This window comes from Mustela nigripes, chromosome 6 (genome assembly GCF_022355385.1).
Source record: "Mustela nigripes isolate SB6536 chromosome 6, MUSNIG.SB6536, whole genome shotgun sequence".
In the NCBI taxonomy this organism is placed as follows: Eukaryota; Metazoa; Chordata; class Mammalia; order Carnivora; family Mustelidae; genus Mustela; species Mustela nigripes.
In genome coordinates, this window is record NC_081562.1 from 126667688 (window position 1) to 126693983 (window position 26296).

At 39.0% G+C, this 26296-nt stretch overlaps 1 protein-coding gene across 1 annotated transcript in view; it reads left to right on the forward strand.

The window, feature by feature from the left end:
- The window catches only part of C6H10orf67 (chromosome 6 C10orf67 homolog), a 189713-nt gene that overhangs the window by 137252 nt on the left and 26165 nt on the right, over nt 1-26296 (forward strand). The window contains exons 17-20 of the mRNA XM_059404561.1: nt 16723-16782; nt 17557-17636; nt 17711-17776; nt 24040-24127. Of these exons, the coding sequence (XP_059260544.1) occupies nt 16723-16782; nt 17557-17636; nt 17711-17776; nt 24040-24127 (294 nt within the window). The remainder of the gene's footprint in view (nt 1-16722; nt 16783-17556; nt 17637-17710; nt 17777-24039; nt 24128-26296) is intronic.

The following is a 26296-nucleotide window of genomic DNA, read 5'->3' on the forward strand; positions in this document are numbered from 1 at the left end:
GTGTTCTCATTGGACCCCTTGACTGCCCAAGAGGATGCCACCATTATCCTCAACGTGGTCCTTTATTTAACTTAGTTGCTAAGGCTCAGTGGGTCTCTATTAGCAAGCTAGAAAAGCCACATTCCAAGCACAGTCTTGGGCATATAATTTCTAACTCTGTCCTTGCCCAATACCTGTCTGAAGCTTACTAAAAATGCCCTGGAGTCCATGCAGCTGTATAGTCCTTTTGCTCCTAGTATTCTAAGTTGACAGACAAATGGATTAACTCACACCAACAGAGACAGGTGTGCATGAAGGATGTGCTGTTACTCTCCTAATCCACCATCCCCCCAACCAAATAAGCAGAATTGACTTTACCGGACCCAAGGCTGTACTACTGATTTGTATAAAAGAGCATGTTACAAAATAGTTCTGTGTTGTTCAACTCAGTGTCGGCTTAGTGTGTGGACACTGCTGAAATGAGATGTTTAGCATGCAGTTCTTGGGAAGTTTGTGTTTATTTGTTTTTTGTGTGTGTTTATGGAGTTTGTTTTTTTGTTTTTTGCTCACAAAAAACAAACAAGCAAACAAACACCCCAGCCCCATGCCCGAATACGCGATGTTGGCGGCTGACCCGAGAGGATAGATCAGCCAGATTAGGTAAGGGCTCTAGTTTAAGCCTTGGATTTAGGAAGCATGCGGCTGAGGCTGTGTCCTCTTCCAGAAGGCTCCATTGACTGCCATGAAATCAAGTCCTTTGGTGGTAGGGGGTGGGCAGAGTCTGTGGTCTGAGGCTCTGAGAAGACGGCAGGAGGACTGCTGAGCAGGGTCTATAGGAACCTCTAACCCCAGGACCGCAGCAGCAGGAGGAGCTGCCCTGGTCCCTGCAGCAAGTCCAAGGCCCTAACTAAACCCTCCGGTTGCAGATAAGAAACAACAGGGTCCTCAATTTCCAGTTGAGATAGAGCTTCCAAGTTCACAGGCATGAGGGGCGGCAATAACCACTTGTTCTCCCCCACAGAAGATGCACGGGGAAGGAGAGATGTGGGCAGACAGGATGGCTCACGAGCCTCAGTTCAGTGGGATGTCAGGGCCATATCTCTCCTTCTAACTGTACTGATTGTTATTTTGATGTTGCCAAAGCCTAACAGTGTGTCTTGTTGGCTGAAGAGACTCATAAGTTAATGTGTAACCATAAGTAAAAATTAGACCAGGGGTTGGGGGGAGGTGACGTCAGCTGGTGTTTACATATTTATATGAATTGACTCGATTTTAAAGTGAAATACCTTTTTCTAGTTCACTACTATTACTATCATATGAACTTTTGTAGTTCACAATTTGATGGTAAGAATCCCCTGTTTCACCTTTCCATGTGGTACAGTCCTCACTGCAGACTAACCTGATCTAATATGCACACTGACTTTAATTTTCCTCTTTTTCTCTTTTATATCTTTCATTATAGTGAGGTAACTGGACTTCTTAAAAACTGTCTTTAAAGGGCTTTGTAACATTATCGCATGTAAATGACCAAACACAGAGCTTGCCGAAGGAACTTTTTACATCAGTCATTTATCTTATCTAATTAATCATACTTATTTTTTGAAATCTGTGTCATTCGGTGGGAACGGCACACGTGCTTCACACAGTGGGGTACACAGTGATAAACTGAGTGTTTAGCCAGTCTGAAAAGCATGATAGGAACATCGCTGTTTGATTTCTATTTATGAAAGATTTCACAACATGAAATTTGTATTTGTACAGCGTTTTGTGTAAAGTTTATTTTTTGATATCTGGGAAACATTTCAAATACTAAGGTTTCACATAACAAGGTTAGATTGGATTCCCAGGGCTTTTGCCCCTCCCCCTCCTTGGATAATTAGTTAATTAAGGTTGCACCCAGTAACTCTGGGCTTCCACCGGGTAACCAGGTCTATGCTGACAGAACATATGGTATATGCTTAGATCTGCAGAAAGCATCAGGACCCTCTGTGTGGGAAGTGGGACATGGACAAGCCAATCATGTTCCTATTCTTAAAGTTCAACTAATACAAAGCAATTGGTACAGCATAGGACTTCAGTGAAAACTCTAGAATATGATTCTTCTTTTTAACATTTAAAAATTGTCAGGTGAAATATTTTTTTGCAATGGTTTTGCAAGTATCTTATTCACCTTGCAAGCTAGTAACTTAATAAAAAAAGTTAGTATAGGATAGAGAATGATCGTTCTAGATCTCTTGTATTACAGGCTAGGTAGGTGAGGAAAAAAATCTTTCTTTCTTGAAATTGACCATTGCTCTCCTATGCAACCCTCTTACTTGATTAAATTGCACACGAAGTTTAAAATGAACATCATCAGGGAAGAAAATAATAAAATCTGTTTATTGTTTCATTATTTCATGCTTTTTAACTCTGGCCTTGCTTGGTAGAGCAGGCAGTTAGGAGTTCTGCAGAGCAGTATGGGAAAGCCAGCATTTGGCTCATTCTGGATCTGGCCACACTGGGTGGCTGTTTAATACAGAGAAAAGATCTCCTGCGCATGTGCCTGGTCTTGGAGGTTGCCAAAAGATACTCACTGTGTTTTGGTAGATTTTGTTGACACAGAAGAATTTTCCTTACTGTACTAGATCTTTCTTTTATCAAATAACTTTAAAAGGTAGAGATTATTAAAACCATATACTCTACTTATTTATTTCAAAATCATATTCTTCATTTACCACTAAAAAGAATTCATCTTTAGATTCTGTTCTCAGAGACCAAAATTGGCAAGCTGAGTGATATTATATTTAGAAGTCAACTGAAAGTGGCTTTTGCTTTCTACAGTAGCTTCTTCTGAGTAGTTCAATGATACGTACTTTCAGTGGATTTGGAAGTGAAAATATTTCAGTGAAAGTCGTATTCAGCATTTGTTGCACAAATGAAAAATGTTTTTTATTAAGAATCACATAATGGGCTTTATGCTTTGTCTTCTTGTAGTGTTCTTGGGGAACGGTGATAGCATTTTATTTGTAGTTTGTTGATACTTCAGTATAAATTAAGGACCTAAGATACAGTTGTGGGAATCGGGAAAAGATAGATTTGAGATTGGTATCAATTTCTGTTCTTCCCTAGTTACTCTCAGCCAGTGGCAGTTGCTAGGTCCTGACCACATGTATCACCCTGGAGGTTACAGAAGTGTGACATTCAGGTGCCCACAGAGCAGCCATCTTTGCCCCCCTCCCCCCCACTGCACGGTGTAGCTTTATTTTATTTGCTTGGGTTTCAACTGTGGGTTTCTCTCCAGTTCCCACTGGGAGCTGAGGCCAGTCTTGAACACCAGATTATTTAGCCAGAGTCGTGATACGGCCTAGACTTGGGTCTTACGTCCGTGAACATTTGACTTGCTGTTGCCCATTCTAACTGCCATTATTGCATGTACAAGTTCTGCTTCTTGGTGCCATGAATTCTGTCATAGAACTCACTACCATAGGACTACTTCAATATGATGCTGGCCAGAGTCAAGCCTGAGGTAGCTGCACCCCCCTGAACACTGGGATTAGACTATTGGCCACCCCCTTTGGATCTAACTCTACCAACTTTTTAGTTTCTCTAGACCTGAGCACTTCAGGCCCAGTGTCCCCAGGTCCCAGCTTTGTCCTCATTCCCTGGGATAATTTTACAATACGTCATTTTTTTTCTTAAGGAATATAATTTCATGGAAGATGGTACTTGAACTTTTCTTCATTTAATATCCCTTTGTTTTCTTTTCCTGTAGTCTCTGCATGTTCATTAAAAAAACCCTGAACTGGGGTGCCTGGGTGGCTCAGTGGGTTAAAGCCTTCAGCTTTAACCTGCCTTCAGCTCAGGTCATGATCTCAGGGTCCTGGGATCGAGTCCCGCATCAGGCTTTCTGCTCAGCAGGGAGCCTGCTTCCTCCTCTCTCTGTCTGCCTGCCTCTCTGCCTGCTTGTGATCTCTGTCTGTCAAATAAATAAATAAATAAAATCTTAAAAATACAAACCCTGAACTTATTAAAGTTACTCATTTTCCTTTATGTATTCATTTAGTACATATTGCTTTTAACTTGTATATCTGATCAACCTGAGATAACCAGTGATATTTCACTGAATTGATTTAATGGAACCAAACCCAAAGAGTTCTTTTTTAAATTTAATTTAATTTTTTTCCAGTGATCCATAATTCATTGTTTATACACCACACCCAGTGTTCCATGCAATATGTGACCTCCTTAATCCCACCACCAGGCTCAACCAACCCCTTACCCCCTCCCCTCCAAAACCCTCAGTTTGTTTCTCAGAGTCCACAGTCTCTCATGGTTTGTCTCTCCGTCCAATTTCCCCCAACTCACTTCTCCTTTCCATCTCCCCATGTCCTCTGTGTTATTCATTATGCTCCACACATAAGTGAAACCATATTATAATTGACTCTCTCTACTTGACTTATTTCACTCAGCATAATCTCCTCCAGTCCCGTCCATGTTGATACAACAGTTGGGTATTCATCCTTTCTGATGGAGGCATAATACTCCATAGTGTATATGGACCACATCTTCCTTATCCATTCGTCCGTTGAAGGGCATCTTGGTTCTTTCCACAGTTTGTCAACTGTGGCCATTGCTGCTATGAACATTGGGGTACAGTTGGCCCTTCTTTTCACTACATCTGTATCTTTGGGGTAAATACCCAGTAGTGAAATTGCAGGGTCATAGAGTAACTCTATTTTTAATTTCTTAAGGAATCTCCACACTATTTTCCAAAGTGGCTGCACCAACTTGCATTCCCAGCAACAGTGTTAGGAGGGCTCCCCTTTCTCCACATTCTCTCTAATACTTGTTGTTTACTGTCTTGTTAATTTTGGCCATTCTAACTGGTGTAAGGTGGTACCTCAAAGTGGTTTTGATTTAAATCTCCCTGATGGCTAATGAGGATGAACATTTTTTCATGTGTCTGTTAGCCATTTGTATATCTTCTTTGGAGAAGTATCTGTTCATGTCTTCTGCCCATTTTTTAACATGATTATTTGTTTTATGTGTGTTGATTTTGAGGAGTTCTTTATAGATCTTGGATATCAGCCCTTTGTCTGTAGTGTCATTTACAAATACCTTCTCCCATTCCATGGGTTTCCTCTTTGTCTCGCTGACTGTTTCTTTTGCTGTGCTGAAGCTTTGATGAAGTCCCAAAAGTTCATTTTCACTTTTGTTTCCTTTGCCTCTGGAGACATGTCTTGAAAGAAGTTGCTGTGGCCAATGTTACTGTGTAACATTGGGTTACTGCGTATGTTCTCCTCTAGGATTTTGATAGATTCCTGCCTCATGTTGAGGTCTTTTATCCATTTCGAGTTAATCTTTGTGTATGGTGTAAGAGAATGGTCGAGTTTCATTCTTCTACACATAGCTGTGCAATTTTTCCAGCACCATTTTTTGAAGAGACTTTTTTTCCACTGTATATTTTTCCTTGCTTTGTCGAAGATTATTTGACCATAGAGTTGAGGGTCCATATCTGGCTTCTCTACTCTATTCCACTGGCCTATGTGTCTGTTTTTGTGCCAGTACCATGCTGTCTTGGTGATCACAGCTTTGTAGTAAAGCTTGAAATCAGGTAGCGTGATGCCCCTGGTTTTGTTTTTCTTTTTTAACATTTCCTTAGCAATTCGGGGTCTCTTCTGGTTCCACACAAATTTTAGGATTGTTTGTTCTAGCTCTAGCCTGATATGGGGCTCAATCCCAGAACCCAGTAGAATTTTGATTGGGATGGCATTGAAAGTATAGATTTTTCTAGGCAGTGTAGACATTTTAACAATGTTTATTCTTCCGATCCATGAACATGGAATGCTCTTCCATCTTTTTGTATCTTCTTCAATTTCTTTCATAAGTGTTCTATAGTTACTCGAGTACAGATCATTTACTTCTTTGGTTAGGTTTATTCCTGGGTATCTTATGGTTCTTGGTGCTATAGTAAATGGAATCAATTCTCTAATTTCCCTTTCTATATTGTCATTGTTAGTGTATAAGAAAGCAACTGATTTCTGTACATTGATTTTATATCCTGCCACATTACTGAATGGCTATATGAGTTCTAGTAGTTTGGAGGTGAAGTCTTTTGGGTTTTCCATATAATTTCCCTCGTCTTCTGTGAAGAGAGAGAGTTTGACTTCTTCTTTGCCAAATTGAATACCTTTTATTTCTTTTTGTTGTCTGATTGCTGTTACCAGGACTTCTAGTACTATGCTGAACAACAGTTGCAAGAGTGGACATCCTTCTCAAAGGGAAGGCTGTCAGCTTTTCCCCATTGAGGATAATATTTGCTGCCAAACCCAAAGAGTTCTTAAGGATTGTTAGGTTATGCAACTTTATTAGGGAATCAAGGTACAATTTTATTTAGAGTTTTAAAGACCTTACAAAGGATCTCCTTCACCAATTTCAATGTGGAATCCATCCCTCTGTTGGACTTGGTGGCTCACACATGAATAACATAACATAACATAACATAATATAACATAACGTGTAGTTACCTACAACAAATGCCATGAAGTGTTATGGAGTTCAGTGAATCCATTGGTTAAAAGTATACATATGGTGAGTGCACATTCAGTTTTATGCCATCAGAAATTTTTTTAAAGATTTATTTATTTTAGAGAGAGAAAGGGAGAGAGCATGAACAGGGTAGGGGCAGGCGGAAAGAAAGAGAGAGAATCCTCAAGCAGACTTCCCACTGAGCACAGAGCCTGATATGGGGCTCAATCCCAGAACCCAAAGATCATGCCCTGAGCTGAAACCAATAGTTGCTGCTTAACCAGCTGAGCCACCCACACTCTCCTCTGGCCAACAGAATTGATTGGCATGAGCCTGGACAGCCTAGATTGTAATTCTGGTTAAGATACATAACATTTCTGTTGGTTTACATGAAATAAGGCATGAACATATTTTTTAAGTTAATTGCTTATGTTAAAATTAAAAAGACTTTAATATAGAGTATTAGATTTTTGTACAACCATTGGAAGAGCTAGGACAATAAGTATCAGGAAAGCAACAACAACAAAAAGATTTCAGACTGAAGCACCTAAATAACTGATTGATAGGAGATCAATAAGAAGTCACTGCAATTTTTAGGAACCTTTGACAATTTCCTACCACATAGCTTAGTCTCAGTGGCAAAGATGGTGCTTCTTAAGTCTCTCCAAAAAGTCATTATGAAACTCATGACTGTCCATTCATCTTGCTTCAAATGCCCCTGTATAACCTTTCCCAATGTTCCCATCAAAAATACAGTCCTTGGAATTCCTCACATGTTGTGTCCTTTAAAAATTCTAAAGTTTAATATATTTTCATATAAAAAAGATATAATTTGTCATAGGACATTTGACACTTATACCATTTCTGGGCCTTTCATTTCTTAATCTTTTTTTAAAGTAGGCTCCACACCCAAAGTGTGGCCTGAACTCACAACCCTGAGATCAAGAGTTGCATGCTCTACCAATTAAGCCAGCCAGGCATTCCCCTGGAGCTTTCATTTATTCATGTAGATCTAAGCAATCTAAGCTTCCATCTGGTATCATAGTCCCTCTTCCTGAAGAACTTCCTTTTGCAGCTCTTAGAATGCAAGTCTGCTAGCAATGCATTCTCTCTCTATTCCTTAATTGAGCTTCTTGAATTTGTGGTTTGGTGTCTTTCATTTAACTCCTGCCTGTTATTTCCAATTATCTCTTTTGCCCCATTCTCTCTCCCTTCTCCTCTTAAGACTCCAGTTACACATATGTTAGACTGATACTGCCCCACACTCTTGGATGTTCTGGTCATCAATATTTTTTTCTAAAAATTTTATTTATTTATCTGACAGAGAGAGAGAGATGACAAGTAGGCAGACAGGCAGGCAGAGAGAGAGGGGGAAACAGGCTCCCCGTTGAGCAGAGAGGCCAGTGTGGGGCTTGATTCCATGACCCTGAGATCATGACCTGAGCTGAAGGCAGAGGTTTAACCCATTGAGCCACCCAGGTGCCCCTCATCAATTTTGAACTATTTTTTTCCTTTTTGTGTTTTAGTCAGGGGAATTTCTTTTGTCCTACCTTCAAATTGATGAGTCATCAGAGAAATTCTTCATTTTTTTTTTCATTTTTTAGATATTTTATTTATTCATGAGAGAGAGACAGAGGTAGAGGCAGAGAGAGAAACAGGCTCCCCAAGGAGTAGGGAGCCTGATGCAGGACTCAATCCCAGGACCTGAGCCAAAAGCAGCTGCTTAACCATCTGAGACACCCAGGGGCCCAAATTCTTTATTTTTAGTGTTATCTTTTTCATTTCTAGTATTTCCATTTAACTCTTTATATATTTTTTCACCTTTATCCTGAAATTCATTATTTATTATCATCCCATGTTGTTAACCTTTTCTCCCAGCTTTTTTAACATTTCAATTATAGTTATTTATAGTTATATTAAAGTCCCCATCTGATAGTTCCAAGATCTGGGTCATCTTTGAACCTGGTTCCATTGATTTCTTTGTCTGCTGAAAACAGGTTCTTTTTTTCCTTGCCTTTTTTCTGTCTCAAAATTTTTGATTAAATACCAAACATCCTGTGTAGACTAGTAGAAATGGAAGTAAATAGTATTCATATCTGCAAAGGGCATTCCTCTTTTTATATCAGATTGTTATGGCAACGAGTTGAGCCAATCTAGCTACAAGTTGAATTGAGTTGAGTTTGGTGGTTGCTGTTGTTCTTCTTAAAGGACTGCAACCATGATACTCCTTTTGCAGTGGGTATGTGCTTGGAGTGGGAATGAGAGGAACAGAATGATTTTGATTTTCTCTGTGAGCTGCTCCTCCCTTGACTTCCCGGAATCTGTCCACTGGTGCCACAGAGGAAGTCTTTCTCTATGTTCCTATCCCTCCCTCAGTAGTAGGCAGCTCTTGCTTGGTAATCCATAAGTAAAGAAGAGAAGGTTCTCTCTTGTTCTAATTCAGACCAGCCTTTGGGGAGTGCCGTGCACCTTGGCCTCAGACATGGGCTTTCTCAGGACTCCTGCCCTTCCTGCCTGTGGTGCTCTACCTCTGCCTGTATCTGAAGCTGACCTTGGGCAGGAGTTTCCTGTCCCTCCTGCAACAGTAGAAACCTCCACTTGGTATTATTACAGACTCCAAGGCCCAAGACAATTGCTTACCAGGGAAGGAAAATGTTTCTTTTGTTTTTTCCCCTTACCATAATACGCCTTCACCAATGCCCTGGAAGCAAGAGGCTTTGCTGCCCTCCCCAGCAGCTGAAAGTTTTTCTTCCTAGGAAGGAAAGCTCTGGGAGAAGTGGGTGGGACTTGGTGCCTCACACTTCTCCACTGATCACCTTCTTTGAGTCTGATTGACCAGAGAGTTTGCTTCCCCTCTCCCAGGGACTTAAGACTTTTCCTTCTATCTCAGGGAAGATACTTTTCCTCTTAGCATCTGCTGGTCCCTTCCTGAAGCCTGCACCATCAACAAGTGTCTTTGCCCTGCCCTCAATAACCCTCCTGAGCATCTGGTAGGAGACGGGATAAAAAGCTGAGAGTGAGTGTGAACTCCCCTTATAATATGTCCCCCCAGCTAGTTCAAACTGCTCTGTTAACCCATTCTTGCTCTTCAGTGGTTCCATACATTTTAGCTTATTTTTCTTACCTGCTTGTGTTGCAACTGGTGGGTGTTGCCTTTGCTATAGGTGAAACTGTGCATCATATCTCCCATTGGAAGGTCTTGCTCCTCTTTGGAATTCATGTTGCCTGGTTGTGACCTCGGTTCTCTGATGGGTCCCAGAAAGTCTGTGACTTTGTAGTCTATTGGGATTTTTCTAGTAATTAGTATGGCAGTGGCTTTTTTTCTTTTTAAGCATCCTATGTGGGATGCCAGAAGTCTGAATTTTTTTAAAATAAAATATTCATAATTATAGCAAATTTTCTCAATAAAGAAATGTCAAAGAAGAAAGTAAAGAAGAATCCTGCCACCCAGAGGTAATTATTAAAAACTCCTTGTGACCATCCTTTCAGACAAATCTTGATGCAGATTTGCACATACACCATTCAATGTATATAATAAATTTCATATGGTATTTTACTCCATGGAGCTTACATAATTTACTAAACCAACTTCTGTCAATTTAAGAGGGTCTTCCAGAGATATTGTTTCTATTCTTTGGCTATTATAATCAAGGGCTTCATCATCTTTAGTTGAGACATTTCCATCATGGAAGAGTTTTGAGTACAAATTTTTAAGATTAGTTTAATAGATGGTTTATATGTAAAGTCTAGGATGATCTAGAGCCAGGGGGCTCATCCACATAAACTTTTGTTCTGAGATTTGCATACAGCCTGGATCAGCCTGGATTCTGTAGGGCTTTGTAGCCCCATCATCTGCCAAGATGTCTGAAAGCCCCCTGGCAGACAGGAAGTGGCCCCTTGAGGCACATCAAATGGGCTTTGGGCTGATTCCAACGAAGACTTGTCCTATTTTTGAGAGAATTCCCTAGCTTAACAATATTGTTAGAAGAAAATTCACTGGATATATATGTAGATAAATGTTTTATTTTTACTTTTGGCCTATTCAATGATTAATGCTAGCTTGCATACAATCTCATATTTTATTTCAATATTTCTAATTCCCTTCTCCTCTATAATTCCCCAGTTTTTTTTCTCCAAATTGTGAGCACACAGAGGTGCTGTGTGCTCAAGCACAGAGGTGCTTCTGCTCACACAGAAGAGAGGTTCTCCTCTCTTCATGGGCTTGTCATTCCCCCCACTCCTCTACCAACCAGCATGCACTGGGGCATACTAGTGTGTAAAAAATGGGTGTTTGGGTTAAAAAAAAAAAGGAATGTCAATGTAAAAGTCAAGATTAATGAAATTTTAGGGGCAGAAGATGATCTTTCTTCATGATGAGATAGAAAGATTGTTTTGATAGTAATATATTTACTGGCTTAAAGGAGAGAGAGGCAAGAAGGCAGGAAAGCCCACAAAGGATGGCCAAAGTTTCAGAAGAGGGATGTTTGTGGAAATTAGGAGAAAGAAGAGAATGTAATGACTCCTTCGTGGACAAGAGAAGGAGAAAGTGGATCTGATGAGAACTATGGTTAATCTAATGGCGATTAATAAACAAAATTTCACATCTTCTGTTATTACAAACCTTGCTGTTGATTTCTAATTTAGAAAGTTAGCATGTTTTTAACATGTTTTCAGTACTAAAAATGAAGAACAAACTTAAGAATTAAAATCTCTGTTATAAATGAACCTGATTTCTTAACTTTATGATTTTTTATTATATATATAAATTCAACAGAAAATGAGAACCACTTACAACAAATTATTTCTAATCACAATTTTTGGTTATTTTTATAATTATTCAATTTACATTTTCCTACTTAGGAAGTTATCTGCTTTTCTATTAATATTGCCATTCATTTTCACCTCTATCTGTTGTTTAGCAGTCCAATGTTTGCACCTGTCAATGAAGCAGCCACATAAAGACCAGCGTGCGTATTCCAGAGAAAGTGGAATGTCAGCAGCTGACAAAACAAAATGACGGTTTAATGTGCACAGAGCCAGGATTCAATATAACATGCTCTAGTAGAGTTGAAAGTTCAACTTAAACTGGAGAGCAAACACTCTAGTCTACATGTGGTGCCTTTTTTTTTTTTTTTAAAATGAAAAGAGAAGCTATCTTAGTCCTTGTAGGAGTATTGTCTTTTGGAGAGATTGAATAATTATTTGCTTTATAGAAGATACGGTATAGCAACAGTCTTATCTTTAGTTATTAAAGAGTTGATCATTATGTGAGAGGCAGGAAAAGGGAGCCTTGAAAAATTGGAACTCGTTTTTACTATATGTGAATGTAAACAGAGTCTTTTTGATAAACTTTCAATTATGGATATGACTTTGGATATAGTGAAGTAAATAAATACAAAGGTCTTTCTACATGGGAACTTATTTTCTTTTACCAGATCGCTTTCCTAACTTTTTGTGGATTACTTTTTAAAATTTGGGTTAATTTTTTCCCCATTAGCATACTGGCAAGTGCCCTCCAAAGCTTGGAATTCTTAACTCCAGTGATTTCCTCCGTCCATTGTTAACCGAATGGCAGTGAACACGCTCTGTACTTCTTGTGCCTGAGGGAGAGAGACGGTTCCAGGGGATTGTGCCCTTTGAGAACAAAGAAGTGCAAAGATTCTAAAAAGTGCACACCTCTGTCACTTTGGTCATCTTCACGGTTTTGAATCCATGGAAGGCTAACGATAACAATCACTTTCGGGTTTTGTTAGTGTTCCTGTATCTTGGGCTTTGTTTTTGTTTAGCTTCCTGTCACATGGGCCACGGGAAGACTGAGTCATGGTCCGTAGCAGTAGTTGGTGGTTTCTTCTAGGGAGTTTGAGATAGCATGTCAACAAGTAAAGGAGCATTTATTGGCCGCAAAGGGCTCTCCAGGACTGTGAGGACCGATGGAGTAGGAGTTAGAGTTTTGAGAACTAAAGTAAGAGCAATGGGTTAGGGTTCCAGGTTTGAAAATTCCCTATCAGCCAGGGATAAATCAGAACTGTAGTTCAGCCATACCTGGACACAGGCTTCATCCCTGACCTTCTGCTTTTCTCTCTCTGTAAATTGTATGAATGGCCTTGTCTAAGTGTTCAGCTTCAACTAAAATATTGGTGACTCCAAATTCTATGTTGAGGATTAACCCCGCTCCCAAATTCCAGGCCCTTGTCTCTGTTGCCTATTATATGTCATCATTTGAATGTGCCCTGGGTTTCTCAAACTCTAAGTATCTGAATCCAAACTTACCAAATTCTTCTTCATTAAATAAGAAAAGAATACTAGCATACAAAATTGTCTCTACTTTGATTTTTTTTTTCCTTGTCTTCATGAATGATACCATTGTCCATCTAGTTGCCCAAATAAGAAATTCTAGGCAGGTGCCTTCTCACTCAGAGTGCCCTAAGTTCTGCCTCTTTCAAAATGCCTCTCAAATACGTCTCTTCTGCCTCAACCCTGTCCTGTTTTCTGTTGTATCTTTAGTTCCTGTCACAAAGTAAGAATTTAGCAAATATTTAGTGAGTGAAAGAACAAATAGAACAAACAGCCATTGGCTCCATAAGAAATACAGATAATTCAGGGAATGAACAAAAAAGACATTTTTAAAATAAATATATTTGGGGAAACATTCATGAGAAACTTCTCCATTAAGGAGGGACAGGCAGCTATGGGAAAGGAACAGTATAAGGAAAAGAATAATTTCTTGAAAGTAACAACAACAAAAACAAAACAGCAGTGGGCAGGGCTGAATAATAAAACTGACACAGCTGAAGACCCAGATAATAATCTGGAAGAATGGTGGCTCAGTAGGTTAAGTGTCTGACTCTTGATTCTGACCCCAGTCATGATCTCAGGGTTGTAATATCGAACTCCACATTGGGTTGCTTGCTTAGCACTGAGTCAGCTTAAGATTCTCTCTCTCTCCCTTTCCCTCTGTCCTTTCCACCACGCTCTCTCTCTCTTAAATCAATCAACCAATCAATCTTTTAAAAAATAATCTAGAAGGTTAAGTGAACAAAGTCTCTTAGAACATGGTGTAAAATGGCAGACAAATTTTGAGAAAAGGATGAATCTAAGAGACCTAATACCTTTCTAATAGAGTTTTCAGGAAGCAAGATAGGTACAACAGAAGTAAGACAGCAATAAAAGAAATAAAAGAAAATTTCCATAAACTAAAGCGAAGAAACATTAATGTTCAGATGGGAAAGCCCTATTAAGTACTGAATGGGATTTAAAAGAAAAGCAGAGAATCTGTTGTATTTCATTAAATCTCAGATTCCATTAAATTTCAGATTGTAAGGCACATCCTTACTTTAGGTACCATGAGCAAAACTGTTGCCTATTAAATTATGATGTGCACACCGGTTATAAGGCACCTCAGTTTCAAAAATGTTAAAACATTGAGTGGGACATAAAATATGTCTTAGAATTGATGAAAACATCAAGTACATCCTGGTGAAACTTTAGGTCTCTAAGAATTAAGAAGAGAAGAGAAGAAAAAAAAACAGTTTATCTGTAATGGAACAAAAACGAGGAAACTAATTTTCTCATTGGCATCACTGGTTGCTACAAGAAAATAAAGTTTTCAAAAGGAAAAAAATTTTTGAATCCTAATTCTTACATCCAAACTAAAGTCTCAACTGAGTATGTAAGAGAAATAAAGATATTTTTGAATGTGTGAAACTCATAAAGTTTACTATACGTGGAACCTGTTTAAAAAATTATTCAAGAATATAGAGAGAATCCAATATGCAAGATGATAAGGATGCAAGAGGAAGGAGAAAGTCAGTGTGACTCAGAAGGAAGGGGAGCTAGAAAATGAAAAGTTGTAACATTAGAGCACTCTGGGAAGAGCCTCCTTTCAGTAGCAAAGCTTAGTTACAGATTCACTTACAGTCTTCTCTGTGGAGCCAACTATACTTCTTGGTCCTATGGTAAGTAATAGCTGCAGAAACACATTTCATTTCACTTTTTAGAATCAGGCTGTAGACAAAGTGTGGGGTACCTAGTTATAGTTTAAGAAAAATCCTATAGGGCACCTGGGTGGCTCCGTTCATTAAGCAACTGCCTTCAGCTCAGGTCATGATCCCGGAGACCCGGGATTGAGTCCTGTAGTCCTGGGATCGAGTCCCGCAGTCCTGGGATTGAGTCCCGCATTGGGCTCCCAGCTCCACGGGGAGTCTGCTTCTCCCTCTGACCATCTCCTCGCTCATGCTCTCTCTCTCTCTCTCTCGCAAATAAATAAAATCTTAAAAAAAAAAAAAGAAAAGAAAAGAGAAAAATCCTATAGACATGAACAACATAAACATAACATGGCTTCCAAAAACTGGGAGGTTGAGAGAGAGAGAAGAACTTCCCATCTTTCACAGCAGGGATTTAATAAATCAAAATATAGAAGTTTATATATCTTGAAATGATAATAAAGGCAACTATGATATGAGCTAAACATTTGCAAAAAGAAAAAAAAAAAAACAGGCATCTGAGGGAAAGACAGAAGGCGGGGAAGGTAATGTGAATGTTTTAAATTCTTAATCTTTATTTGTGGAGAAGCCCAAACCAATAAGGGCTGTTATTTATTTACAATAATGATGAGAAAAATGAAAACAAAACACAATGAACAAACAAAACTTTAGCTTCTGGGAAGTGAGAGTTTCAGGTTCGTGACTGATATTTGCAGTTTATTTAAAAAAATGCATGTATTTATTACAAAAAATCTAAAGTAATACGAGGGGTGTCTGGGTGGCTCAGGCGGTTGAAGGCAGACTTTTGATTTCAGCTCAGGTCCTGATCTCAGGGTCATAGGGCTGAGCCCCTGCTGGGGGGGGGCTCGTGCTCAGCAGGGGGTATCCTTGACATTCTGTCCCTCTTCCTTCCCTCTGCTCCTCCCCTCCACCTGAGCACACGCATGCTCTCTCTCAAATATATATATAAAATCTTTAAAATAAACTAAAGTAATGGGAAGAAGTCAATAGGTCGGTGTATAGAAATAAATGATAATATATACGAAGTGCCTGGCACAGAATCGGCACTCAATAAACTATAGCTTTTATGGCTGTTACTACAAATTTGCTTGTTTTTTTTTTTTTAATTTGTGGCAGTTGATGTCAGCTGTGTTCTCTCTGTTCCTTCAGATATAAATAAAATTGGTGCAAACCCACCTTCTGTGCTTTCTGGCAGCCTAGAGCGTGTCCAGGGCTTTCCACAGATGCCCATAGCGTCTTCTGGTGGCTCCATGTCTGGCTCCTCCTTCCATGGAACTAAGTCAGTTTCTGAGTTTCGCTGTGCTCTGCTTCCCATTTTGTTTAATCAGACCTTGAATTCAGTCCAATTCTGTGATGTCTACTAAAAAAAACCCACTCTCAGGACCTTTTTGTGTATGTAAATTTTGGGGAGATTGAAGAAGGGAGGGGACAGTGACCAGGCATCAGCAAGATGCCATTTCAAATTGAATAGTGGCCATCACCCCTGGAACTGGTCACTGGTGACGTTGCCACACCAAGCCTTGTGGCCTTGCCTGGCCTCCCTCTCTCTCTCTTTCTCTCTTCCCAGTCCTTCTAATTACTCAAGGGGAGCTAGCTCTAAGTTCCTTTTACTTTATTCTGCAGAACTCTCTAGTTCTGGACCTGGCTCTACACCTTCCTGGGTGGGGCCCACCTCACCAAGGCGGGCAACAGATTCAAGGCCTTTTGGGTCACAGAACCCACCAGAGAGGTAGTGGTAGTAATAAGGAGTCCCTTCTTCTGTCTTTTGTGTAGGAACCCAGAGATAGCTAACCAAGCAGACTTTTATATTCAGTATGTTTTCTCACCATCATCTGCTCCTATCATCAAAGAAATAACAGTGGTGAAAAGTCATTATAATCATCATTTAAAATAAAGTCTTCTTAAACATTTGACTTCACTGAGTAATAACTGACCGCTTCATTTTTAAAAAAGTATAATAGTAAAATTTGGCCAATTCAGATTTATGAGTGCAGAGAAATGTACTTTGAAAAGATGGTAGTAGGAAAGTTGGTCTTAATGGGCTGTGATTACGCAGTTGCAAAGGCAATGTACAAAAGCCCTGGACTTCCTACAAGAGAAGGCCAAGAAGCCCCCTGTGGGACTATGGTTTGCATATTCCAAGGCTCAGTTGCCTGTCTCTAAGCTGAGGAAAAACCACATCTTTATGCACTGATTTGAAACGTATATTTACATTGTTTTATTTTCACACCAGGTGAAGCACGCAAAACCAGCTGCAGTGCAAGAAGAAAAGGTGAAATTGCCAGTGGCTAAGGTATATTATTGACTAATATGACCATTACTACTAACATGCTTACTGTTTATATTGATGCTGGCTATTCTGCAAAAGTGGCAATGACTTTGAAAGCTACACTGAGAGTCAGTCTTATAAAGAGACAAAGGACCTGATTGCCACTGTAGTCTGATTCTGGGATACGTCCCTGCTGGATCCAAAGAAATCTCTCTCATTCATGATATGCCTCCAATTCCACTGTTAGAGATTCATTCCTTTTCCTAAACTTTGTCCCCTTGTAAAATATAAACAGTCCTGAGAAATGGATGACATAAAGCTCTCAGGGGATTGATTTGATCAGATCCTTTCCTGAGAACAGTTTTGGTAAGAAAAAGGAAGGAAGGAAGGAAGGAAGGAAAGAGAGAGAGAGAGAAAGTAGAGGAAGGAAGGAAATAAATAGAGTAATTGGAGCAGCTCCTGCCTTTAATGAGCTGGAGAGGTCACAGTGAGAGAGGGAAAACAAAATTTAGAAAAAGGGATACCTGGTAGAGGGAGACATAATGAAGATACGTTGTGATTGCTTTGTAATATTGTTTAGAACCAGCTGCCTTTGAATGAATCACAAGTCATGGAGGACGGATCTTTAATTCTTGTAATTGATGGGGATTTGCAAGTAAACGTAACTCACTATTCCCTCAAATTCTTTTTGATAGGCAGACTATGCATGCTATGTAATAGAAATAGGTTTTCAGACTTATGGAGAAACAGAATATAGTGTTCATTTCATTCACTTGGTGATGCATTTTCTATTGAAAGGCTGAAGACACACATGTTTTGGAGAAGCAAATAGAAATACTAAAGGCTGATTTAGAAAATGAGAAAAAGAAGACAGAAAGGTACTAGTAATAATGAAGCATAATTGTTCATGTGTCGCTAATACAACATTTAACCATCTATAAATCTATTACAGATTTAAGAAAGAATCAGAACAGATAAACAAAAACTGGGAAAAGAAGTTCTATATTCTCAGGAATAGGTATGTGGGGATATATATAAATTCTATTTATAAAAATGTGACTAATCATCTTTTAAGGTGATTGGGAGCCTTGCATTTTTCCCGTGCATATTAATTAATATGGAATGCCAGCATCCACCTTTAACAAGAAATGCAAAATAATTGGCTTAAAATGGAGGAGTTGTCAAAGTCACTTCGAAGAAAAAATAATTGAAGATCCTATTTTATTCCCCCGACTCTGTATTTCAGTTTTAAAGGATCAACAGGACAGACAGCCTCTTCTTGGTTTCTGGTTTAATCAGACCTACCTAGTCATCTTCCCTCATGGGGCTATTAAAGCAGTTTCCTGTTCATTTGCACATGTTAATATTTAACTGATCTAGATCTTCTTTGTAAAATTGTTTTATATACTGGATCCTCTATCCTTTCACAGACAAAACAGCACCAATTCCTTAAATTCTCAGATCTGTCCTTTGCTCACATAATCATTTTATCTTCCCTATGTCACCTTTGTCTTTTTAAAAGTGGAGTAAGTGAATACTGCTAAATTCTGGAAAGGCTAAAAGTAACACCAAGTAGAGAAAATGCCTCTTTTTTCCCCTTGTCCTAACATGTTAATTTAAAACATCTATATTCTGGCCATAATGTCTCCCAGATTCTCTTCTCTTTATCACACGTTGGAAGTTTCGTTGTAAGATTTTCTCCCAGTCAAGGAGCATTCAGGACAGGATGGATTCAGGGTTAGTCTGATGTCAGAAGTCAAGCACGAGACTCACACAGGACTTCGTGGGACAATAATGCCGTACATTTGCACAGCACCTCTTAAGCCTACACTATGAGTGTGAGGGCGTATGAGAGAGAGGGAGAAAAAACATAAAATCCTGTACGTTGCTGCATACATCACCCTGAAGTAATCCAAGGGGGGGACATGGAGAATCCCCGGGCTAGCAGGAGGTGGTGAGAGAAAGATCTCCTCCTTTTGGTAAAATGTTCTGCTTTGCACTCTTGCTCGTGCTTCAGGTTTGTGCTGGTAATGCTCTGTGCTCTGAAAAACGTGCATCTTATTTCCTGCTCTAACTACCTCATACAGGTACTCTAAGAGCAGAATACAGACACAGGTGAGAAACAGGAGACTGAAACTGGCTTAAACAGGCACTGAATTTAATTTCCCCAAACATGGATTGTGGACTCTCTCTGAAACTGAGTGGACTCTCTTTCCCTGACTTATTTCTGTAGAATTCAGGGTTGTTTTTTTTTTTTTTTAAGATTTTATTTATTTATTTGAGAGAAAGAGAGAGAGAAAGAGAGAGAATGAGCAGGGGTTGGGTGGGGTGTGGGCAGAGAGAGAGAGAGTGAGAGACAAGCAGATCCCCGCCAGGGAGCCAGTAGAGGGATTCCTTTTGGGGCTTGATACACCAAATGAGCCACCCAGGCGCCCCTGTGGGGTTCACTCTGATCCTTAATATTTACCCTCTGTCTGTCCCAATGGGATTCATCCCATATTTCAATGACCATTTACAAGAATGTCTCAATTGAGTTGATTTACTGTTCATCAAAATGGTCTATGTTCATTTCATCATTTTGGTCTAGGTGGACTTTAAGTTGTTATCTAAACATTTGTAATAGCAGCAAGCATGATTACCTATTTTCTATGTTTTCTCACTTAATTGACTAAGTGGGATATAATGCCGGGACATAACTCATCGTCTCTCTCATGTGGTTGCATCAGCAAACACTCATTCAAGGTGATATATAACAGAGACCAGTGTATAATCCCGCATACCATGTCCTGATGTGGGACGGACACTAACTGCACAGTCGCAGATTTATTATTTATTTCAAAGAAATCATGTTTCCTTTGTTGAATTTCTCTCATGTATTTGTTTTCTTTTCATTAGTTTCTGTTCTTATCTTCATCGTTTTCTTCCTTCTACTTCCTTTGAGTATGATTTGTTATCCTTCCTAAAAAGAAAGCTGAGATCATTGGTTTTCAGATTTTTTTCTTCTACTACAAACATTTCAGCCTATATACTGTCCTCTAAGCCCTGCTTCTGTTGCATCCCACAAATTGCAACATGTTACATACTATCGTTCAGTATAAAACATTTTCTAAATTCGATTTTATTTTCTCTTCGGTGGTACTCCTGCTAGCACGGGGTTATTTAGAAGTGATGTGTTTTATTTCCGGGTAGTTGAAGATTGCCTAATTGTGTTTCTAGGTAAGTCTACTGGGCTCAGAGAACCTACACTGAATTATTTCCATCTGCTAAAATTTTTGATACTTGTTTTCTGCTCAGCATATTGTTGATTTTGGGAAAATGATTCATGTACACCTAGAAAGAAGAGGAATTCTTTCACTGGGTACAGTGTTTTATATATTTCAATTAGGTCAAGTTTACCCATCATGTTTTTTTTTTTTTTTTTTTTTTTTTTTTTTTTTTTTAAATTCTGATTCCATGTTTTTTTTAAGATTTTATTTATTTATTTGACAGACAGAGATCACAAGTAGGCAGAGAGGCAGGCAGAGAGGAGGAAGCAGGCTCCCTGCTGAGCAGAGAGCCCGATGTGGGGCTCGATCCGAGGACCCTGAGATCATGACCTGAGCCAAAGGCAGTGGCTTAACCCACTGAGCCACCCAGGCGCCCCTACCCATCATGTTTTTTATACCTTTTAGATACTCTAATTTTTGCTATAGTTCCGACTATTAAGAGAGGAGTATTAAGTTTTCCACTGTGCTTATAGATTTATCTATTTCTTTTTCAGTTCTGTCAATTTTTGCTTTAAATATTTTATGGCTACGTTGATGGATACCTACAAATTTAAATCCTGGTATCAAATTTGGTGTATGTATCATTATGAGCCATCCCTCTCTATCTGTAAAATGCTTCCTGCTTAATGTCTATTTAATCTGGTGTTAATATAGCTGTATCACTCTTCATTGGTTCGGACTGCATGGTGCTTTTTCCCCAGCTTTTTTCTTTCAAATTATCTTGTTTTTATATTTGATTGGGTCTCTTCTAAGAAGCGTAGAGCTGGATTTTTCATCTGACCTGCCTGCCTTCCTTATTTTTTGCCCTACTTGATTTACTTTTAGTAAGATTACTGGTATCCCTGGGTTTGTATCTACCACATGACACATTTTTTTTCTTTTTAGCCAACCTGTTTCTTCTTCTCTTCTTTTCACCTTTTTTTGGACTAATCAATGTATTTTTATTCCATATTATCTTCTACTGACTTGTCAGTTATTCATTCTTTTCTCTTTTTGAAATTTTAACCCACATTCTTTGCTTACCACAGTCTTCTACAAATTTCTATTTACTACTGCCTCAAGAATTCTAGAACCTTAGAGTCATCATGTTGTACACCTGAAACCAATAGGATAGTGCAAATCAATTATGTTTCAATGAAAACGATAAAAAGAAAGAATTCCAGAACCTTAGAATATTTTAGCTCCATTTAACCTCCTCCCACATTTTCATTTTGATTCCATACAAATGTTTAACACCATCGAACATTATAATTATTGTTAGATGTAGTCAGTATTCACTTCCATTAACATTTTTACTCTTTGAGCTTTTTATTTCTTCCTGCTTTCAATGTGTTTCCATCTGGGATCATCTTCCTCCTGTCCCAATAGTTCTCTTTAGTTTTTCTTTTCATATAGGAAAAATTAGTTGCCAGCAACTAATTCCGTCAGCTTTTTTTTGTGGGAAAATGTCTTTATTTTACCTTCGTGATTGAAGAATAACTTCTCTGAGTGCAGAATTTTTCTGTGCTGGTAGTTTTTTCCCCTTAGCTTGTTCATGAGGCCAGTGCATCGAGTACTGGCCTCCACCAGACATGCTGAGACTTACCAACTATCAGGTCTCCTCCTCTAGGACTCTAATTATATGTGAGTTGTGCCTTTTGACTCCAACCCACAAGTTTCTTACACTCCTGTCTGGTTTCCTGCTCTTTCCTCTCTAGGCTTCACTTTGACCAGATGTATTTTTTATTGATCTGCCTTTGAGATGAATAATCCTGTCTGTGCTCTGCTGAATCCATCCTACTATTTAGCCCATGTAGTGACTTCTTAATATCATATATGATGGTTTCAGTTCTAAGATAACTAGTCATTTTTTTCAGTAGATCCAATTCTATGCCGAAATTCACCATCTTTTTATCTATTTTTAGCAATATTTTGGTCTGTTTTCTTCATCATAGTGATATTAAAGTCATCATTGCTCTGCCTTTTTCTTTCTTCTTTATTCGTGTTTCTATTTTTTTAAGCATACATAGTAAATTATTGTATAACAACTTTATTGGCATATAGTTCACATACCACCCTTTTAAAGGATGGTTTTTAGTGTATTCACAGAGTTGGGCAACAATTACCACTCCCTAAATCAGGACATGTCACCAACCCATAAAGGAACTGTGTATCCATTGGCAACCACACTGCATGGCCATCACTGCCAGCCATTAGCAACTAATCTACTTTCTGTCTCTATGACTTTGCCTGTTCTGGACATTTCATATGCACAGAATCATACGCTGCGTGACCTTTTGTGACTGGCTTCTTTCACTTGGCATAATGTTCTCAAGTTCATGTGTTCATTGCTTCTGGTTGCCAAATAATACTCCATTGCATGGATGTACTACATTTTGTTTACCCATTCTTCTGTGTGTAGACATTTTAATTATTTCCACTTTTTGGTTACTGTATATAATGCTGCTATTAACAGTCATGTACAGGTTTTGGTGTGGAACATATGTTCGCAATTATCTTATGTATATACTGGAAGAAATTGCTAAGTCAGATAATTCTATGTTTAATATTTTGAGGAAATGCCAAACTGTTTCCAAAGTGGCTGTACCACTTTACAATTACACAACCAATGGGTGAGGGCTCCCATTTCTCTGTGTTCTATCCAACACTTGTTATTGTCTGGCTTTTTTTTAATTTTAGTCATGCTGGTAGTTAATGCAGTGATACCTCATTGTGGTTTTGGTCCCTGAGACACACCCACTCTCTTCTCAGACCCCTCCCACTGACAGAACTCTGGGATTTTTTTGGTTCCTTCCTAGTGGCTACCCAAAGGTTGTCCAGCATACTCCTGACTTTGTCTTCAGAATATGCTTTTCTGAGAGTGAATCTCCTACTTTTAACAAGATTTGCAAGCTAGATAGGCTGAGAATTTCCCAAATTTAATATACTTGTTGTGTTTTGCTACAATATAACAATTATTTTTGATGCTCAATTTCTTCAAGTGTAAGTTAGTGGGAGCCCTCTCTCTCAAGGTTTATTGCTCAAGGTTTACTACTGTGTTCTTTTGGTACAGTCTTTGAGGACTCCCTTAACAATTTAATGTCCCAGGCTCAACTTGGACATGTATCATCTTAGATCTGGAAACAGCTGTTTCTGAAAGATGGGCTGGTTCCTTTTAGGGAGAAATAGTTTTAAAGGGAAAATGCTATAGTTTGGGGGCACCTGGGTGCCTCAGTCAGCTAAACGTCTGACTTCAGCTCAAGTCATGGTCTCACGGTCCTGGGATGGAGCCCTGCATCTAGCTTGAGCTCAGCAGGGAGTCTGCTTCTCCCTCTCCTACTTCTCTGCCACTCCCCCTGCTCATTCTCTCTCTGTCTTCCTGTCTATCTCTCTCCTTCTCAAGTAAATAAATAAAATCTTGAAAAAATTAAAAAAAAAAAAAAACCAAAACTACAGTTTAGGGTCCAAGATGCTCATTGATACTGGGTTGTCATTCATTGCTTCTGTGCTTTTTCAGGGCTGGGAAATATGTCATTTTAAAAATGAAAAAAGCCGAGGCACCTGGCTGGCTCAGTCAGTAGAACATGTGACTCTTGATCTCAAGGTTGTGTGTTCAAGCCCCACGTTGGATAAAGGGCTTGCTTAAAAATAAAGCCTTTAGGGGCACCTGTGTGGCTCAGTGGGTTAAAGCCTCTGCCTTTGGCTCAGGTCATGATCTCAGAATCCTGGGATCAAGCCCTGCATGGGGCTCTCTGCTCAGTGGGGAGCCTGCTTCCTCCTCTTTCTCTGCCTGCCTCTCTGCCTATGTGTCATCTCTCTCTCTGTGTCAAATAAATAAATAAAGTCTTTAAAAAAAAAAGCCTTTAAAAAATAACTGAAAATGAAAGAAGTAACAAACTCATATTAATATTTTGAATTTTTTACTTGTATCCCTTTCACAGTGAAAACTCTAATTCCTAACCACATGAACATGATATTAATTTGCTTTCTCTTATGATCTCTATGCATTTTAATTTCACCATTTCTTTTATTGTAGCTTTCATGTCCTTAAAGATGAGATGTTTACCAGGCACACATTGTTTCGTCAGTTTGCCATGCTTGCTGACACGTCCTTCAATTATATTGTAAGTACCTGTAATGTTTCGATATTGTTTGTCTCTTCGTTTTTTGTACATGTCTTTTTGTTCTTATTTAACATTTACTGAGCCCCTGTCTGGAGATAGTCTGGGACAGTCATCCTGCTAGATACTAAAGACATGGGTCTGAGCGCCTGAACCCAAAGAGCTCAGTCTGGTACAAGATAGAGGTGCATAAACAAATCTTTTCAATGCAATGTGGTTGGGCTATAATAGAGGCAAAGTGAAAATTTCAGAGGCAGGGTGACACTAGCTGGGACGTTTGTCAGTCTGGCCACTGGTAGGCACGGATAGAATAAAAAGGGAATATCAAAGCTCAAGATCCAAGTGTCAGTCACTTTCAAAGGGGAAAAAGGAGGCAAAAGCACCTTTTCCTAGTACCAAGCCATTCATTTTCATACTAGAAGTCACTTGCAGAGAAAGCCCAATTTTAAAATAGACTATTTTTTTTAACCTGTTTACTTAATGTTTTTATTTGGGAGCTGTGATTGTAAAGGTAAATGAGATCCAGTGGAGAAATATATCCAGGAAATTTCAAATACTAAGAAAAATCACATGCTATACATGCCATTGAGTTCCTGTCATGATGCCAAATATTATGCGACAAGATTTGAGGGAAAGAGCACAAGAAATACAAAATCCAGGCTCTTGCTTTAGGAAGCTTCCAATCTAAAATTACTTTCAAAATTTTTTTCAACATTTTTTACTTTGACTTAATTTTCTAAATTTTAAGTTGCTGCAGGAGATGAAAGAACTTAAGAATGTTAGTATGATAACAAGAAATTATTTCTAATTTTTAACGAAGTTGCCTGGTAATCTGAACCTTGCTGAATGAGCTTTTAATACTTGACTCCCCTGAAATGTCCCCAGACTGGTTTCCATAGATAAGACTATCTAGTGTCTTTTTTCTCCTTTTGATTTTTCCTCTTCTGACTGAAGGTTACAGTTTCAGTGGGAGTAATCCTCATTTCCGATATTTAATCAGCTGGACAAATAAAATATTGTTAGACCCATGAGAATGTTGTGCCAACTCAAAAATCAGGCTTTTTTTTTTTTTTTTTTTTTTTTTTTTTTAGGATTACCTGATAAAACTGTCTGGTCCAAAGGTGAACTGGCCAGGTTTAATGAAACAGAGTTCTAAAATCTCAAAATTTACCTCGGTGCGGGTATATTAATAGATCTAGTCCCTGTCTTGAGAAAAATGTCTGCCTTGCCCTTGCTCTGTCTTCCGTGGAGGAGGGCTAGTGCTCCGTCCAGCCTAAAATACATCCATGTGCCATTACTTCTGTGGGATTCCAGGCTCATGACCCTTATCGGTACGTCCACAAGTATATAGGCACTCGAGACCCTTGTCAGACTGGATAGCAAATATTGAAGAAAAATAGATGGGGGTGGGGGGTGGAGAGGAGGGAAAGGTAGAGTGATGAGTAAGTGAGTTTTAGGTAACTAATTTTTCCTTGGGTCCCTACGCCACTCCACAAATATTTACGGAGTGTAAACATTCACCAAGCACCATGCTTGTGAGATAGCGACCGTGACAAATAGGGCTCCTTCCTTTACAGACTATAAATTTCATGAGGGCACGGACTGGTCTGTCTTGTCAACTGTTCCACAAGCAGAGATTAGAGTAGCACCTGAACTGCAGAGGAGAAAACAGAGATAATAATGAGGAAATGTGACAAACTTTAAATGACATATTTGAATAAATGCTGTGAAAGAAAAGGGTTAGTATTTTCTTACTATTGAGGTAATATGGGTATGGGTATGGGAGTGTTCACAAACGATTAAGTGAATCATTTGAAGTGTTTTGCCCTGTGAAGCCATCACCTAAATGAAAGGGTAGAACATTTCCACCCTCCCTGAAATTTTCCAGTGTCCCTTTCCAGACAATACCTTAGTTACATCCTCATGCCAGACAAATGCTGCTCTGATTTCTACAACTGCAGATTAGTTTTGCCTATTCTTAAAACTTATACAGTTGGAATCATACAGTATACATTCTTTTATGTCTGACTTATCTTAACTTAGTATAGTGTTTTAAGATTGACCCTTATTGGGTCACCTGGGTGGCTCAGCGGGTTAAGCCTCTGCCTTCAGCTCAGGTCATGATCTCAGGGTCCTGGAATTGAGCCCTGCATCAGGCTCTCTGCTCAGCAG